At 55.8% G+C, this 18,492-nt stretch overlaps 5 protein-coding genes across 5 annotated transcripts; 2 read left to right on the forward strand and 3 right to left on the reverse strand.

The window, feature by feature from the left end:
• Positions 1-48: 48 nt before the first annotated feature.
• Positions 49-1,743, reverse strand: EMWEY_00041280 (hypothetical protein; the record flags this gene model as incomplete). The annotated part of the gene is made up of 1 exon (XM_013482657.1): positions 49-1,743. A coding segment is annotated over one exon (1,695 nt), but the record flags the coding sequence as incomplete, so codon positions are not given.
• Positions 1,744-4,725: 2,982 nt separating this feature from the next.
• Positions 4,726-5,172, reverse strand: EMWEY_00041290 (hypothetical protein; the record flags this gene model as incomplete). The annotated part of the gene is made up of 2 exons (XM_013482658.1): positions 4,726-4,986; positions 5,089-5,172. 2 exons carry the CDS (start codon positions 5,170-5,172, stop codon positions 4,726-4,728), a joined length of 345 nt encoding a protein of 114 aa, XP_013338112.1.
• Positions 5,173-5,585: 413 nt separating this feature from the next.
• On the forward strand, positions 5,586-6,083 carry EMWEY_00041300 (hypothetical protein; the record flags this gene model as incomplete). The annotated part of the gene is made up of 1 exon (XM_013482659.1): positions 5,586-6,083. The coding sequence occupies one exon, from the start codon at positions 5,586-5,588 to the stop codon at positions 6,081-6,083; it is 498 nt and encodes a 165-aa protein (XP_013338113.1).
• Positions 6,084-6,319: 236 nt separating this feature from the next.
• EMWEY_00041310 (hypothetical protein, conserved) lies at positions 6,320-11,949 on the forward strand (the record flags this gene model as incomplete). Its single annotated transcript, XM_013482660.1, has 8 exons — positions 6,320-6,479; positions 6,624-7,247; positions 7,380-7,944; positions 8,128-8,184; positions 8,356-8,793; positions 8,982-9,512; positions 9,628-9,763; positions 10,174-11,949. The coding sequence occupies 8 exons, from the start codon at positions 6,320-6,322 to the stop codon at positions 11,947-11,949; spliced, it is 4,287 nt and encodes a 1,428-aa protein (XP_013338114.1).
• Positions 11,950-13,832: 1,883 nt separating this feature from the next.
• On the reverse strand, positions 13,833-18,470 carry EMWEY_00041320 (hypothetical protein; the record flags this gene model as incomplete). Its single annotated transcript, XM_013482661.1, has 3 exons — positions 13,833-16,456; positions 16,556-18,083; positions 18,171-18,470. 3 exons carry the CDS (start codon positions 18,468-18,470, stop codon positions 13,833-13,835), a joined length of 4,452 nt encoding a protein of 1,483 aa, XP_013338115.1.
• Between the last annotated feature and the right edge of the window lie 22 nt (positions 18,471-18,492).

The following is an 18,492-nucleotide window of genomic DNA, read 5'->3' on the forward strand; positions in this document are numbered from 1 at the left end:
ATATTATATATATATATATAAATGGCGTGAAGGGCTTAACCCACATACCTCCGAAAGATAAGCGAGGGAATATGGGCTGACGATATTCGACTTCGAATGTCCCTTGCGAGACAGGAGAGCACCGATTATGTCCAGTTCTTCTGCTTGCTTGTGCTGCTCCTTCGTTTGTTCCCCCTCAGCATCGTCCGTGGCTGTGCTGCTGCTGAATGCGGCGGGCTTGGCGGGGGTAGTGCCTGTCTGCGGCTTTTGCTGCTGCTGCTGCTGCCTTATGGCCGTTTGTTGCTCTGAGTCCATCTCTGGCTCCTCTTTGCCTTCTATCAGCAGCGCATCTCCGGACAGCTGCTCAATACTCACAGGTCTGAGGTTCTTCTCTTCGCACTTCATGTGAAGCAAGTCGTCTATGTAAAGAATCTGAACAGGAAAGCGCTTAGCCCCTACGTAAATCTTCTCAGGATAATGGCTCTCGTCTGGCGCTTGTTCCTTCTGTTCCTGCTGCTCCTGGCGAGCATCTGCGGGTAATGCAGGCTTTTCATCTTTGGCCACGAAGCTGTCAGGAAACTTGGAGCTGCAGGACGCATCTGCGCTCTCCTTTGAGTCATCAACCCCTGATGTCACCCGCTTGAGGTGTATATCTGAAAAGTAGTTAAAGAACAAATTGCCCTCCATCGTGGCGCTCATCACCACCACCTTCAGTCGGCCTACTCGGCTCCGTAGCTGCAGCTTTAGTACCAACGATAATAAGTCCGCGTCGACATCTCTCTCATGGACCTCATCTAGTATTACATGAGTCACGCTGTCCAAGTATCCCTCACTACAGTCGCCTTCCCCCCTGTCAGTGCGCATCAACTCCGATTGCTCGCCCCCACGCTGCTGCTGTTGCTGCTTCTGACGCCTCTCCAGCAAGGCGAGCTTTCCAGCAGCCTCTAAGCTAAGTTCCTCTTCTGTCAATATGTGGGAGAGTGCAGGCTGCGCGTTGACGAGAATCTGCAGCAAGTAACCAGTGGTCATGAAGAAGACTTTTGTGCGGCGGCTGGTCCTGTTCTCGCCAGAAATGCGGTAGCCTACAACTCCCCCCGTATCCTCCCCCAACTCACGCGCAACCCTCTGCGCCAGAGAAATGCACGCAAGCCTTCGGGGCTGAGTCACGATGCACTTGAGAGGCCGATAATCCTTGAGAGATGGCAGCGGCAGGCTGTTGGATGAAGGCGGGGGCTCCTTGCCGCTCCTGATTGCCTGCAAAGCCCTCTGTATCGCCGCGTCCTGGTCCAAAAGGAACTTGGGCACCTGCGTACTCTTACCGCACCCGGTCTCACCTTGGATGCAAGTTATGAAGTTGTTGTTGATGTGGTCCAAGATCTTTTCACGGTGCTTGTGAATCGGCAAGTTTCCGACTCGCACGGCCGCTGAACCAACACCAGCCGCGCTGCTTCGCCAAGGCGTTCGCTGCTGCTGCACCGGAGGTAAGTGACCCACTGTTCCTGCCGGTTTTCCTCCTGACTCTCCCCCCCCTGCAGAACGGGCCGCTGCTGCTGCTGCTGCTCGGACGGCGGCGGTCGCAGGTGCAGCAGATGGTGCACGTCCTGCACCTGTTGCAGAAGCCCTGCCATCTGTGGAACAGCCACCGACACTGCCAGCACCCGCTGAATCCGTTGCTGCTGCAGATGACGGCACTGCACCTGCACACGCAGCTGTGCCTGTCGTTGCAGCTGCCCCAGCAGCAGCAGTGGTTGCCTCCTTATTCATGGTCGCGCTCGAGCGTATCTGTTTCCCTTTTTTGGGTTTTACAGGGAAGAAATAAGTTCGATACTGCGATATTCTTCGGAATGTCCCTCCTTCGCTCGAGCAAACGACAGCCCGGCCGCCGCTTGTCTGTCCTTGTTTTCCAGCAGCGCTTCTCCCTACTCTCTCTTCTCAAAACTCTCAGGAGGCGAAGATGCCACACTTAAAACGTTCTTTTGTCGCAGGAGCCGCCCTCAGGGCAGCTGCACAGGCGTCTGCCCCTACTGTGGGAAGACCCCACAGAAAGGAGAGCGGTACGGCTCCTTCAGAATGGAGAGATGCAGCCGAGTCCCCATTAAATGAAGTGGCTTTTAAAGGGTAAATCCAAAGAAAAAGACAAAGCAAAAACAGCCAGCCTTTGCTCAGCCCGCTCTTAGCAGCGGGACGTCGTCGTTGCTTGTGCTGCAGCAGACAGTCCAAAGAACGAAGTTGGGGGTCCCTAAAGTAAACTTCTCTGTGAAAAACGCATTTCTATGAATACCTTCCCTTACACAATAGCAACTCAACTTTCATAATGTAGAGAAGGACGATATTTTTTGATGTGCTGTGGGAGAGAGCGGCAAAGCCGCGCATAGCTGTACCAAGGGAGCGAAGGAACAACTTCGTCAACCCACCACCGTTCTTCTCGATATTTATTCCTTGTTTCAGACGACTTATTACACAATTCACTCATCACTAATGGCCAGGGGGAATCAGTTCGACTCGTTTGCCAAGGCCGTTCCCGCAGTGTTCTTTAGTGATCCAGATTAGGAGCCTGTTGCGAGGACAACAAAGGCCACCCTCGCCCAAGAACTATGAAAGATCTGCTCGTTACACCTCCACCGGGTATACCATGCCGCTACACTGCAGGTTTCTTAGTGCCTGAATGGTAACAAACCCAGCGCCGCAATGTGAAAATAGCGACGGCGGAACATTCCACATCGAAAAATGTTCAAACACGGAAAGAGATAATAAACAAACAGCCAGGCAGATAATGAGCAACTAGTCATGCATTATTCTTCGGCAGCGGGTCGTTCTGGGCATATTTGCCTCCTGCGACCCAATGTCCTTGGCATCCTTTCTTACCTGAGGTATATTTTGAGCTGCAATGGGAACACAACACTTAATACAAGAAATATCAAGAGCAACCCACATCCCTCCCCAGTCTACAGGCGTGGCGAGCTCAACGGCAGGACCTCCGGGGGCTACGGGAGGGGAGCCCGCTTGCCACCAATTGAAACGCACTTTTTTGCTGCAACTTAAGGTGCGAGATAGACCCGCACACAAGCACAAACAAAGTCTCCCCTTGGCTGTATGTACAGGCAAAGTAGACCATTGCTGAGAACGCTTGCTTGCCTGCCTCTTGCCAACTAGGACCGCGTAAGCGTTCATTTGCTTAATTCCGGCAGGTTGCCAACACAGCATATACGGCATCTCACACAAGCAACACAAGTTCTCGTCTCCTAATATTGACCACGAATATGGCTATATTGACTTGTATTTCTGGCAATTCACTTCGCATCCTTGGCGACCGTCGGCTGCTTGGGGTGTTCAGCCCACTACGTCTCGATGCACCACCGCCTGCAGCGTCTCGACGATGAGTTGCTTATCGGGGCTGCTCAAGACCTGGTGTTGAGGGTACCACCCAGGAACTCCCTTCCCCGTATGCAGAGCAAGTTGAACATTTTCGTGCTCCGGCTCCTGATAGTGTTGACCTCTCTTCTCTTCCCTGCTGAGTTTGCATGCAGCGAAAGCGTTCACACACTCACTTCAGACTTGCCAATATCGCACATACTATGCCACAATATGGGGAGACAAAAGGAATAATTAAACAGTGCAGTAGATCTGTATATGCTGCAGAGTCAGATTCTGTTGTTTCTAAGACCCGTTGACCTCCTCTGTACGCGAACCTCCTCCATTGTCGTCATGAATGTGTGGGTAAGATTGGGCTGTCGGGGGCTATAAACCACATCAAGCATTCCAACGGTTTGCGTTGAGTGTTCAGTTATCTCACGTCTTGCAAAACTTAGCTAACACCAACGCCAGCCCTGTTCACACCATCAAGCTGAAAGCAGCCGGTCGCTGCTTTTTTCTGCACGCGACACCCCTTTTGTGCGAAGAACCGACAGAATTTTTCCTAGTTACTTGCATATGGCAATTCTTTTTTTGTTGCTGCTGACGTGGGGTAGCTGTAGCGATTGTTGCACTACAGTGATGGCTTATATCAACCGCCGTTCTGGAATAACCCCGCAGACCCTGGATGGTTGTGTCTATCTGTAGGGGATGTGTAACGGATTGGCCGCTTCACATGGAAGTGCTTGGAAGATGCTTCAAGAAACGACAGATGGCGCACATCCGTCTCTGCATGAGTTATGCATGTGTTTTGTTTTGTTGTCCCTGCAGATTGTTGTTATATGCGGGACTACAGGTTGCTCTTTAGCGCGTAGGGAGTCCTGTAGGGGGATGCTACTTTCTACCACTTCGACCACCTATCCTGCGCCTCCGCATGCATGCATCAACTGCTGTAGAACCCTAACGCTTCTATATCCAACAAGGGTGCAGACTGCAAACTTAAGACAACGCACGCCTTTGCCCGTACCGCTCCGTCGCGTCGTGGTGGGCCCGCTAGCTGCAGGTTAACATCAGCTGCAGTAGATATGATCACAGCAGCATCCGTATAACTCATTACGACAAACGAAGCAGCCGCGGAACCCCAGATGAATCCCTTGCTAGGTGCTGTTTGCTCCACAAGTAGTGCAACGCATACAGGAAGTCTACAGCGTCGCGTGTAGTTTAAGCTCGGGCCTATATATATAATAGCATAGATAAAATGCTGAATGAGAAGACAAAGGAGGTAACAGGTTCAGTCAAAAACTATAACACTTCCCTTCGGCCCGTTATCCGTCCCGTTGGATCAGCCTCCAGTGGCCCTCTACCCCAACACGAGGGACAACACAACGCGTGCTGTTACCCAGAAGCGAAAGCCTCCGTTTTATTTGACTCTCTCAAATGCATATCATCTGCCTTATTTTCCTTCTTCTTTTCTAAGTAATCATGCTCACGCTCAACCCAAGGCTCTGTAGCCGTACTGGGGACACACGTCGCCATCGAGCTGTCCTCCGGGCGACCATCTGAAGCATTAACGTCGCAGGTCAGCTTGAAATCAAATCGGAAGCAGCGACATGTAAAACATAGCACTCTGCATGGATCTTGGAGTGCACTGGAAGGCTGCCAGCGGAAGGAACAGCAATAGCAACAGTACCAGCAGCAGTTGCTTATCAAGACATAGAAGGGCCCCGTGGGGCCCCCGCAGTCATCGTGAGGTCCCACCTTGTCTGCTGGCTCTATACTTTCTTCCTGCTTTTTTCTCAATTGTGCTGCGTTCTGTAGGAAACACATGGTCGTGGGCGACATCCTCCAACCTCTCAAGGTCAACAGCAGCAACGGCTGCTGCTGCAGCAAAGGCGCCTACAGCAGGTGCTGCTGCCACAACAAAGGAAGAAATCATACCCCGCAGCTACGCATGCATCGAGTGCCTCATTCAGCCTGACATCCGACATGAGCCGATTGCTTGCTCTCTACACATTGGAAGTATCAGACGCAGAATCCCGGCTCCAACGGCAGCTACAACGGAAGTACTCCACGCAGCGCAGAGTGCTGTGACAAATGGCAGCACCATATTTCTGAGCGTTAACGCACACAGGAAACTGCTGAAAAATGCAGAGAAGCATTGCTTAGGAGCGGTGAGTCACGGCGTTAATTTCTCTGGAAGAGTCGAAAGGCCGCAGCAGCACAAGGAAGGTAGCAGCAGGAGCTGCAGTAGCAGCATGTTTTGGCTGAACTCCTCCTTGCAGCAGCAGCACTTGGCGCTGCAGCAGCAAGTAACACCTCCCCAGGCCGAACTGCCGCCGGAGCAACAGCTGGCGGGGAGGAACCGGCAGCAACGGGTGTTGCTGGTGCAAAATCAGGTACTGCAGCAGCGGCTACTGACGCAAGAGCTCCAGGAGGAGCAGCTGCTGCAGTACCCACGGTATGCATATCCAGCAGCGGCTTTGTTTGGAGATCAACTACAGCAACAATTGCAAATACAGCCACTACAGCACCAGCAGCAGAAGCACGGCATCAATCTTGCGAGCAACGATCAGTACAATCTGCAGGTCCTGCTGCAGCAACGCGCAGCTGATGCATTTGCGGCGGCTTCTGCTGCTGCTGAGGCTGCATCGGAGGCGTTTACTGCAGCAGTGATAGCAGCAGCAGCTGCTGCTAACGCTTTCAGAGCTGCTGGTTCAGCGGCAACACCAGCAGTAGATCCAGGCAGCTCCTGATGCTGTCAGTTCAGGAAACTCTGCCCCAGTTGCTTCTTTGGTCTGACGCCAGTTCACCAGCTACAGTCGTAGCAGCAACAGCATCAATCTGCTGCAGTCAAGGGAGCAACAGCGGCAGTCTTGTAGACCCGATCATGCAGTTGTGTGTGCAGCAACTGCTGCATCGGCAGCAACTGCTGCTGCGTACTCAGCAGCGGCTGCAGCTCTTTACAGCTGTTCGGCCACCACAGCACAAGATGTCTTTTTGTTCTCAATCGCAGCAACAGCCGCAAGACGAAGTGCAGCAGCAGCAGCAGCAGCAGCGGGAGCAGCAACAGCGGCAACGTATGAAACCACGGCGCATACGTGCAGGGGATGGTGCTGCTTTCTTAGATGATCTTTCCCTTGAAACCAAAGGTAACGAATAGACTTTTTAAGCTGTCTCTGCTTTCCTTCTGCTACGGCACCCAGGTGCTGGACACACATTGCTGCGGAGGGTCAATGCTGCTGCATTTTCCTCCGTGGCTTTCGCTGCTGTTGTTGCTGTTGCTGCTTGTGCAGTGAAGAACTTCCTTAAGTGCTGCCTGCTGCTTCCAGCACGGCCTCGCCGCCTGCCGCTGCAGCTGCTGGTGAACAACTTGCAGCCCCTACTGCAGCAGCAGCAGCTCCAGCAGCAGCAGCGGTACCAAGCCCTGACACTGCCAATGCTGTTGAACGAGCAGCAGCAGCAACAACACCAACAACGAGGCGTATTTGACCTCATTCCTCGCCTTCTGCCTCCTTCTCCAAGCGACCGTTTGCTGCAGCTGCAGCAAACAAGAAACAACAGCAAGCAAGAATTGCAGCCAGCTGGCAGCAGCACCAGCATCATTCCGCCGCAGGTCCAACAGCCAGGCATGGGACGCTGCGTGTTGCGCCTCCGTACAGGAACGCCGACGCTGCAGGAGCTGCTGCTAAGTCTACCGCAGCAGCAACAGCTAGAGGGGCAGCAGCATAGCCAGTGGCAGAAGGGACCATTGCGTCGTCGACGGCAGGAACAGCTGAAGCTGCAGCAACAGCAGCGCAGGAGGCAGCAAGCGGCGCTGCACTTGGGGTGGAGAGTGCTGCTGCAGCATTTAGCAGCCCACGAAAATCTCGGCCTTTCTGAGGTGTACAGACTGCTTCGCTGCTGCGAGCAATTTCGTGGTATGCTACCGCTTTTCTTGTGTTTAAGGTTATACTGCTGCTGCTGCATTCGCTGCCAACTCTTCTCACTGCGTTCTCAATGACTTCGCGAGGGAATTATGCTCCACTGTTTGTGTTGCTGTGCTGCTGCAGAGACAGACCCAGCCCTGCTGCTGCTGCTGCTGCGCCGTGCCAGGTGTACCGATGAGGACGCTGCAGCAGTGCGCTCACTGGCGGGCATTATCGGCTGCCTTTCCCGCATGCACATTCTCACACCTGTTGGTTCTGCAGGTGCTCGTGGTGCTGCTCAACCTGCTGGTCCGACCGCTGCTGATGGGGCTGTTTCCGGTGGTACTGCCGTACCTGCCGGGGTGGTGGAGCACAACACAACTTTAAGCCTGCACGCCGGAGGCGCAAAAGCCACAGCGACAGAAGCAGCGCTAACAACTGCTGCCAGTGCAGTTGCTGCTGCAGTTGGACTTTCGGATGATCCAGAAGTGCTTCAGCAGCTGCCGCCACTGCTGTGTGTCTCTCCATTGGCTGCGGACACTATTTGCAGCGTTGCTACTGTCCAGGGCTGTAGAGCTGCCAAAGCAGGAGTTCACGTGTACACGCAGCTCCAAAAACAGGCAGTACTGCTGGTGCAACACACTGCTGCTGCCTTACCCCTGGCACTGCTAGAAGGACGGGCTGGGGGACAGGAAATCGGACTCATCTGGTCAGTGTTCGGGTTTGTTGCAGCTGCTGGCTTTGTGCATTGGCTGCTAGTTTCTTGTTGCTGTTGCTGCTTCAGTGGGTCTTGTGGCAATTCAGCTACAAGTGTCACTTTTGTTTATGTCTGTGAGGGAAGTAGTAGCCTTCGCCGGTGTTTCTGTGGTTCTGTGGTTCTTTGTCTTTGCAGTGAAGGTCTCGCTGCTGCACGGATAAGGAACAGTCAACTGGAGCGCTATTTGCTGTTGTGCGTCCACAGTGCAGCATGCCTCTGCCCTTTCCATTTCTCCATGACACTGGCTGCTGCAACAGTAGTTGCTCCTACATTAACAATAGACGCAGCATCAAGAGCGCATAAATTTGACTACATGCGTCGTACGTCTTTTCTGTGTTTGTTGTGGCGTTGCTGTTGCCTCAGATGGCTGTGCCCTTCCCTTTCAGATACTATGAGTGTTGAAAGCGATCCGTTTGCGCGGGAGTTCGGCCCTAGTCGCCAACAACAGCAGCAGCAAGAAGCGTTGGTGTCTCTGAATGCCCAGCATTTATTGTCGGTCCTGAAGTGGATGGCTCCTCTGCGCGCGGAAGCTAGTCAACAGCAGCAGCTACAGAAACAGCAGCAAGCGCGGAAGCCGCCTCCAAAAGCATCTGTGCCTGAGCCAGCAGTAGTAGGAACTGCTGAGCGGTCGTCAAATACCAATGCAGTGGATCTGCAACCATTTGTCTGGCTGTCAGCGTGGAGGCAGCTGGTGCTAAGGCTGCTGGGGTATCTCCCGCTCCTGCAGGTGCAGCAGCGTCTCGCGTTGTTGCAAGCAGCAGCAGCCGCAGATGATGATCTTGCGTGGCGTGTGTCTCTCGGGTGAGTATCCTCCTCTTTTTCCTGGTTGTTGTTACGGATACCACATGACTTTCTTGAAGGTTCAGAAACGACGGTTTATATGTAGACTTGTGTTTTAGCAAAACCAGGGAAAGATATTGTGCTTAAGCGAGAGAGAGGCAGACAGGAAGGCTGAGGCGCTGGGGTGTATTTAGGGGTTTGCTTCGCAGGTCCGTTCTGGACATTGTTGCAACAGAAGGCGCAGAAGGGCTTTCGCTGCAGCAGCAGGAGTTGCTTCTGGCTGCCATTGATGCTAGTACTACCTCGCCAGCCTCATGTCTGCCGTCAGCGCCGGAGCAAATGGCGAAGACTGTCTTGAGTATCTGTAGAGCTTTACCCCGCACCCTGCTGCTGCAGCGGCACAAAGCAGCAACCACCGCTGCAGTTACACCGTGGACTGCACTAACGGTCGCAACAGCAACCACTACAGCACCTGCATCGGCAGACACCCTATACGCTTTGTTGCTGCATTTGCCGCGCGCGGCCCTGGGAATAACAAAAGCGATAGCTGCAGCAGCAACGGCGGAAGCACCAGCAGGAGACTCAAGCCTGACAACAGCTGCAGTAGGGTCACGAACAGCATGTACATGTGAGCAAAGAGTAACCGCATCCGAGGGAGATGGCGCAGCAACGGCAACAGTACTGCATGAGGCATCTCACGCCTTCGAACTCATTTCTCACCAGGTGCTTCCAACCCTCAGGTGAGTCCTCATCATGCCGTTGGAACAGGAGCAGCAACGGGAGACGGCATCGCCGCCAGCAGCAACAGCAACAGCAACAGCGTCGAGTCAGAATATTTCCGTTACGTTTCTGCAGGTACGTATCCGAAACTCAGCTAGTGGCAGCTGCGGAGGGACTGCGAGTCCAGCTGCTGCTGTGGGCGCAGCAGCAGCAGAGTCCGCATTTGGCGCTGGACAGGCCTGATGCGCATAATGGGTGCTGGAAGCTGCTGGTGAGGCAGGAGGCTACTCCCATGTTGGCCGTTGCCGCACCGGTGTCCATGCTGCTGTTTAAATGGGGAGCAGGGTAGCACTGTCAGGGTCAGCAGCAACAGCAGGCGGTATCTGTGGTTATCTATGGCTGCTGCAGCTGGGACTAGCTGGCGAGGGAGTCCGTAGAGCGGAGCAGCAGCTCCTGCTGAGTACGACAGAGGAGTTGATCGTGTTGCGCTGCACCGAAGCAGCCGCCGCGTGGCCAGTGAATTTGTCATCTTCCCATCAGCGGCAGGTGTCACAGCTGTACGAGAGCTGCAGGCGATTACTAGAGGTATGCAATTTATTTCTAAGGACGTATACACATTAGTTGTAGTGGCGTCACTCATCAATAGTACGCAATTGCCCTGTGCGCTTGCGGCTTCTGCAGATTTTGCAACGCCGCTTCCTTGGTACTCCAGGGGAAGTAGCAGCAGGAGCAGCACCCACGGAAGAACGCAAACGCATTATCTCCCTGGCTCGATTCTCCCTGGCAGCTGCAAGGCTTGACGCCTTCAGGCAGCGAGGCTGCAGCAGCCTCACAGAGGAGGAACCGCCATTGCAACTCCAGTTGCAGGAACTGCAGCAGCAAGCTGCTACAAGGCTTCTTCAGTGCATCCGGGTGCTGCAGAATGAGCAGCAGGCAATGTTGACTCTGTTTAGGGGGGCTGCACCATTGCTGTTTCTTGTGCCCACAGTCCATTCCGAGCACCAAACGCAGGAGAAACCCTTGCATCGCCAGCACCAGCAGGCACAACAGCAGCAGCAGCAGCTCATCGATGCAGCAGCACGGCTTCTACGGTTATCCAGGAGCAGCGCCAACTGTGTCCGGTCGTTCCTTCGATCTCTCCACACCGCACACTGGCCTCTCAATCCACATTTTGCTGAGACAGTGTTCAAGCTGCTGGCAATTAGGGCAGCAGCAGCAGCAACGACTACAGCTGCGGCTGCTACAGGGGTCTCAGGGAATACAGACGCAGACACGCAGAGTGGGACTGTTGACGATGAAGAACTAGGAGTTGTTGCAGATATGTCTTTATTTGCAGCCGTACTGACGCAAAAGCTGCAGGGCCATGCCGGTGGTGAGGAGAAGCACGCAGCGGCAACAAAAGGAACAGCAATCATGGGGACCACAAAGAGGGACCCGATGTGTTTGTCATCGGCGGAGTCCGCCAAACTTCTGCGGTGTATGGATGGCATTTTCGATCTGCTTTCAAGGCTGGTGAATCAACAGCAGCAACAGCAGCAACAGCGCGGTCGCGAGCTTAAGCAGCAACAGCATCACTCCCAGGCTGCTGCCTTTGCTGCGCGAACGGCGTGGGGCTGGCTTAGAGTTGAGCATCTTGCTGCTCTTTTACGAGCTTCCGAGTGGCGTCTGCTGCATGCAACAACAACACCACCAACCACAGGAAATAGTGCAACGCTTGCCACCACTGCACCGGAAGAAAATGTCATTCCTTCAAGAGCAGCGGATTTTCAGGCAGTAGCAGCAACAACAATGATTGAAAGGTTAACGCTTTCAAGTGCAGAAGCTCCACAACAAGATTGGATGGCAAAAGCCCGAGATGTATTTGAGACGGCTTGGCAGTTGCTGCTGTTAGAGGCAGCACAACCCAGCAGAAAGTGTGAAGACAGCCCATCTGTAGACCCTTTGCCATTGGGGGCCTACCTAGACTTGAAGGCAGCGTTCCACAACTACAAGACAGCGGAAGTTCACCCGAATGCAGTGCTGCTCCCAGCATCGTTCGCCGCTGCTGCTGCTGGTGGTGCAGAGACTGGAACTGATAACACCTGGAAGCCCTCAGGCGATGCTGAAGCTGAGGGCGTCTCCATTTTACTGCGAAGGATGACCGCAACAGCAGTTGCAGATGCCGCGGGCATTGTACGGGGCGGCAACCCCACTGCTAAGCATTCCGTACAGGAGGAGCCACACATATTGGATCTACCAACTTCACAGTCGACATTTCATTTTTATAGACTGCGTCTTCGCGTTGCTGATGATGGGCAGCACTTTGCTCAGCAGAAAAACAGCAAGCAGCAAGTGCAGCAGCAACACCCACAGCTGCAGCGCCAGCCGCAGCAGCATCAAGGTCGGGTGAAGCACTGGCTTTCCCCTACTCCTTTAGATTTGAGCATGCACCCACTGCTCCATCATTATCTCTGCTAGGGAGCGCTGACACTCCGGCAGGAGTGTTGAGGTTGTGGATGACCCCTCACGCGCGATTTGGGTTTTTATGGATATGAAGGTTTTTTATCTGTTGTGTAGTCTATTTGGGTCGTCTCTTGAAACGCATGAAATTTGAAGGAGGGTCCACCGCTGACTCGTGCAACGTTGAGCTGCATCATCAGTTGGTGCCAGTAGCCCGCTACGGTTACTACTACTGTTACTACTTATCTCAGCCATTTGTCATTCCTTCCGCTTTCTTGTTATCTGTAGTGCAGCATATACCCTTACTGCATCCGCTATTTTAGGAGTTGGCTTGACTGAGAGATGACATTACGTTGGCCGACTCGTCGAATCTCGGGATGGGCTCGACAAACTGCAGCAGTAGTTTCGTAGCTTCTGGGTCATAGTACAGTTTGCATCAGCATACTGCCTTAGCTGCGGCTGCATTCTTCACTTCTGAGGGAGGGGACCACTGGGCCTACACGCAGGTAAAGATAAGCGAATAGCATGGCAGAATGCAATCCTTCGACGAACGAGGCGAGCCAGGGGGGACGGTCGCTCTCGTGCTCCCACATCTTAAGTTGCCCCTAACACTAATGAACTAATAGGACACTAAGACACACACACTCGGTAGCAGCACTATGGGATTTTTCAGACGCGTGAAGACGGTTGGCTCGACATCCGGGCGTGCCGTAGGAGTTGGAGCTCCGTTGCATCCCCCTTATAAACTTTTTGCTCGAGGCAGCAACGCCGAACTCCAAACGCCAGCTATCAAATTTTCAGCTATCAAATTTTCAACGGAAGGTGGACTGTAGCCGGTTTGCAGTCAAGCTACTGGGCACCGCTAGCAACAGTGGTTGTCTCTGTGTATAGTCGTGCTCGTGAGTGTCTTCTATTCTTCCACGGTTCCTAGTGTGAACGGGAGGAGCATGTGGATGGAGACAAAGTGGTGTTACGGGAAGGAATGGCTACCGGTGAACAAGTGTCACTGAGGGCCAACGCCGTGAATGCTCCATCATTCAGTAGAAGGATCCGCTATCTACATGGTGATGAAGTGGATTGTGCAGTATCCTCATGCACTGTTAATAAGTGGTTTCAGCTTCCAATGTTTCCTAAAACAGCAAGAGGTTCCTTGGTCTGGAGTTGCTGCACCAGGTTAGTTACTGGGTGACTCTGGCTGTCTGCCAGGAGTGTCTAGTGCACATTGCATTCATTCCATTAGGGAAACCTGGTTCAACACCATAGTAAAATCCATATATGCAGATTTGCCTGAAAAGAAACCCAGGGAAGAAGGAGACAAGGTGGTGGTTGCAATTTGGCGAGCTTTTAGTCGCCAGGGTGTCGCCGCTGCGTGGTCCGCGATGGCCCGAGGCCTGGCCGGATAACAGAGAGTGCCCCCACGTTTGCCACGTGCATGCTGAAGATCAAATATTGTTGCATGTTTCTTGCACGAACGTTGATGTATTTTGTGACCATCTGTCTCAATCTGTCTTGTTTTGGCTCAGGAAAGGTGCTATGCTCGTTCAGCGCCGCGTCCTGAATCGACGGAACCTTGCTACCACCAGCGAGCTACCTTTCCTATAGGCTTTTTCTGACTACACAATATTTTTTACAAGCATCCCGTGGGAGTTTCCTAATGTTCCATACTATTTCAAAGGAAATAGTATTTTGGCATGCGGTTGGGGCACCATGCATCTCCCGCCGGCAAGCCGGACGAGGTCCGTGCGACCTCTTAGCAGAAACTCCAACAAGACCTTCAGGTTACTCCTAATCCTGCACATAGGGTCAGGCTTACTAGCATTTTCTGTAGTGTCCGCATCCTCCACAGAAGTAGAGCTGCCCAGGTCGTTGCGCTCACACGGGAGCTCCTTCGTACGAGAACTTCAACGCAGAGAAAACTTCGCGACGACAGCATCCGAAACTGGCCCCTTGTACAGTGCGAGGCGTGCACAACAGTCCAGTCCACGAGGTGGAAGACCATCAAGCCCAGGAGGCAGGCCCCAGGGTCCTGCAAGCGGGCGGCCCTCAAGTCCAGGAAGTGGGCCATCTAGGCCTGTACGTGGCGAACCATCTAGTCCTGGAGGACGACCAAGTGGTCCAGGAGAAGGACCCTCCAGTCCAGGCGGAGGGGCAAGTAGCCCAGGAGGAAGACCATCCAGTCCAGGCGGAGGCCCATCCAGTCCAGGAGGGGCACCATCCCGCCCAGGAGGGGGACCATCTACTCCAGGAGGAGCACCATCCAGTCCAGGCGGGGGACCATCTAGTCCAGGAGGAGCACCATCTAGTCCAGGTGGGGGGCCATCTAGTCCAGGCGGAGGACCAACCAGTCCAGGAGGAAGACCATCCAGTCCAGGCGGAGGAATAACTGGTCCTGGAGGAGGAAGACCTGGGTCTGGAGGAGGACCATCTAGTCCAGGCGGGGGACCATCCAGTCCAGGCGGAGGAACAACTAGTCCTGGCGGAGGAGCATCCAGTCCAGGCGGGGGACCATCTAGCCCAGGAGGAGGACCATCTAGTCCAGGAGGAGGACCATCTAGTCCAGGCGGGGGACCATCTCGTCCAGGCGGGGGACCATCTCGCCCAGGAGGAGCACCATCTAGGCCAGGAGGGGGACCATCTAGTCCAGGTGGAGGACCAACCAGTCCAGCAGGAGGACCATCTAGTCCAGGCGGAGGAACAACTAGTCCTGGAGGAGGAGGACCTGGGTCTGGGGGAGGACCATCCAGTCCAGGGGGGGCCCCATCCAGTCCAGGGGGGGCCCCATCCAGTCCAGGGGGGGCCCCATCCAGTCCAGGCGGAGTAACAACTAGTCCTGGTGGAGGACCATCCAGTCCAGGAGGACGACCATCCAGTCCAGGCGGAGGAACAACTAGTCCTGGAGGAGGAACATCTACCCCAGGAAGACCATCTGATCCAGGAGGAGGATCATCTAGTCCAGGCGGGGGACCGTCCAGTCCAGGCGGAGGAACAAGTAGTCCAGGAGGACGACCTTCCAGTCCAGGCGGAGGAATAATTCGTCCAGGAGGAGGACCATCCAGTCCAGGAGGAGCACCATCCAGTCCAGGAGGAGCACCATCCAGTCCAAGCGGGGGACCATCTAGTCCAGGAGGAGGGCCATCCAGTCCTGGAGGAGGAACAAGTGGTCCAGGAGGAAGACCGTCTAGTCCAGCCGGAGGCACAACTACTTCTGGAGGAGGGACGTCTGCCCCAGGAAGACCTGACTCTGGAGGGGGACCATCCAGTCCTGGAGGGGGACCATCGAGTCCAGGCGCAGCACCAAGTGGTCCAGGAGGAAGACCATCTAGTCCAGGAGGAGGAACAACTAGTCCAGGAGGAAGCCCATCCAGCCCAGGAGTAGGCCCATCCAGCCCTGGAGGAGGACCATCCAGTCCAGGAGAACGACCATCCACTCCAGGAGGAAGACCATCTAGTCCAGGCGGAGGCACAACTAGTCCAGGAGGAGGACAATCTGGACCAGGAGGAGCACCATCCAGCCCAGGAGGAGCACCATCTAGTCCAGGCGGTGGACCAAGTGGTCCTGGCGGAAGACCATCCAGTCCAGGAGCACCATCCAGTCCAGGCGGAGGAACAACTAGTCCTGGAGGAGGAATATCTACGCCAGGACGACCTGGATCAGGGGGGGGATCATCCAGTCCAGGCGGGGGAACCACTAGTCCAGGGGGAAGACCATCTAGTCCAAGTGAAGGCCCATCCAGTCCAGGAGGGGGGCCATCTGGTCCAGGTGGAGGACCATCCAGTCCAGGAGGACGACCATCTAATCCAGGAGGAGGCGCATCCAGTTCAGGGGGACCACCATCCAGTCCAGGAGGGGGGCCATCCAGTCCAGGCGGAGGAACAAGTAGTCCAGGAGGAAGACCATCCAGTCCAGGCGGAGGAATATCTAGTCCAGGAGGAGGAACGTCTACCCCAGGAAGACCAGGATCAGGAGGGAGACCATCCAGTCCAGGCGGGGGACCATCTAGTCCAGCCGGACGACCAAGTGGCCCAGGAGGAGGACCATCTCCCCCAGGAAGACCTGGATCAGGAGGGGGACCATCCAGTCCAGGAGGAGGACCATCTAGCCCAGGAGGAGGATCATCTGGTCCAGGAGGGGGACCAAGTAGTCCAGGAGGACCATCTGGGCCAGGCGGAGGACCAAGTGGCCCAGGCGGAGGAACAAGTAGTCCAGGTGGACCATCTAGCCCAGGAGGACCATCCAGTCCAGGCGGAAGACCAAGTGGCCCAAGCGGAGGACCATCTGGCCCTGGAGGAGGACCATCTGGTCCAGGAGGAGGACCATCTGGTCCAGGAGGAGGACCATCTGGTCCAGGAGCAGGACCATCTGGCCCAGGAGGAGGACCTTCTAGTCCAGGAGGAGGACCAAGTGGTCCAGGAGGAAGACCATCTGGTACAGGCGGAGGACCTAGTGGTCCCGGAGGAGGACCAAGTGGTCCAGGAGGACCATCTGGTCCAGGCGGAGGACCATCTAGTCCAGGCGGATCACCGTCTAGTCCAGGCGGAGGACCAAGTGGTCCAGTAGGACCATCTGGTCCAGGCGGAAGACCACCTACTCAAGGAGGAGGACCATCTGGTCCAGGAGGGGGACCGAGTGGTCCAGGCGGAGGACCATCTGGTCCAGGAGCAGGACCATCTAGTCCAGGAGGAGGACCATCTAGTCCAGGCGGAGGACCATCTGGTCCAGGAGGGCGACCAAGTGGTCCAGGCGGAGGACCGTCTAGTCCAGGAGCAGGACCATCTGGTCCAGGAGGCGGACCATCTAGTCCAGGCGGAGGACCAAGTGGTCCAGGTGCAGGACCAGCTGGTCCAGGAGGAGGACCATCTGGTCCAGGCGGAGGACCAGGTGGTCCAGGAGGGGGACCATCTGGTCCAGGAGGGGGACCGAGTGGTCCAGGCGGAGGACCATCTGGTCCAGGAGCAGGACCATCTAGTCCAGGAGGAGGACCATCTAGTCCAGGCGGAGGACCATCTGGTCCAGCAGCAGGACCATCTGGTCCAGGCGGAGGACCATCTGGTCCAGGGGGAGGACCATCTTCTCCAGGCGGAGGACCATCTGGTCCAGGGGGAGGACAATCTTCTCCAGGCGGAGGACCATCTGGTCCAGGCGGAGGACCAAGTGGTCCAGGAGGAGGACCAAGTGGTCCAGGAGGAGGATCTAGTGGTCCCGGAGGAGGACCAAGTGGTCCAGGAGGAGGACCATCTGGTCCAGGAGGAGGACCATCTGGTCCAGGCGGAGGACCATCTGGTCCAGGAGGGGGACCAAGTGGTCCAGGAGGAGGACCATCTGGTCCAGGAGGGGGACCAAGTGGTCCAGGAGGAGGACCATCTGGTCCAGGAGGGGGACCAAGTGGTCCAGGAGGAGGACCATCTAGTCCAGGTGGAGGACCAAGTGGTCCAGGAGGAGGACCATCTGGTCCAGGTGGAGGACCATCTGGTCCAGGAGGAGGACCATCTGGTCCAGGAGGAGGACCAAGTGCTCCAGGAGGAGGATCGAATGGTCCAGGAGGGGGACCAAGTGGTCCAGGAGGAGGATCAAGTGGTCCAGGAGGGGGACCATCTGGTCCAGGAGGAGGACCATCTGGTCCAGGAGGGGGACCAAGTGGTCCAGGAGGAGGACCATCTGGTCCAGGAGGAGGACCATCTGGTCCAGGTGGAGGACCAAGTGGTCCAGGAGGAGGACCATCTGGTCCAGGAGGAGGACCATCTGGTCCAGGAGGGCGACCAAGTGGTCCAGGAGGACGACCATCTGGTCCAGGTGGAGGACCAAGTGGTCCAGGAGGAGGACCAAGTGGTCCAGGAGGAGGACCATCTGGTCCAGGAGGGGGACCAAGTGGTCCAGGAGGAGGACCATCTGGTCCAGGAGGGGGACCAAGAGGTCCAGGAGGAGGACCAAGTGGTCCAGGAGGAGGACCATCTGGTCCAGGAGGAGGACCATCTGGTTCGGGCGGCGGAGGCCCATCAAGGCCAGGAGGTGGCGCCCCGTTTCCACCACTGTGGGATCCACCTATTCCCCCTGTTTGGCTTCCTCCGTTAGAGTTTCCGCCGTCCTCGCCAGAGAGCCCACCTCCTGCTGGTCCAGGCGCATTTCCACCATTCAGACCTGGTGGCCCACCTGCCTACGGTCCAGAAGGTCGCCCCCCTTATCCCCCAGACACTGGCCCCCCTGCGGGACCTGGCATTCGCCCTCCGCTTGGTCCAGATACCCTTCCCGGCCCAGTTCCACCTTTAGGACCAGGGTCAGGTCCTCCATCTGGCCCAGGCAGTACTCCACCAGGTGGTCCAGGCATACGTCCACCTTCAAGACCCGGCGGGGGTCCTCCGTCTGGGCCCGGTATTACGCCACCAGGTGGTCCAGGCATACGTCCACCTTTCGGACCCGGCGGGGGTCCTCCACCTGGACCCAGTATTCGCCCACCAGGTGGTCCAGGCATAAGGCCACCTTCAGGACCCGGCGGGGGTCCTCCATCTGGACCCGGCATTACTCCACCAGGTGGTCCAGGCATACGCCCACCTTTAGGACCAGGG

This window comes from Eimeria maxima, genomic scaffold, assembly GCF_000499605.1.
Source record: "Eimeria maxima Weybridge genomic scaffold, Emw_scaff702, whole genome shotgun sequence".
Lineage (NCBI taxonomy): Eukaryota > Apicomplexa > Conoidasida > Eucoccidiorida > Eimeriidae > Eimeria > Eimeria maxima.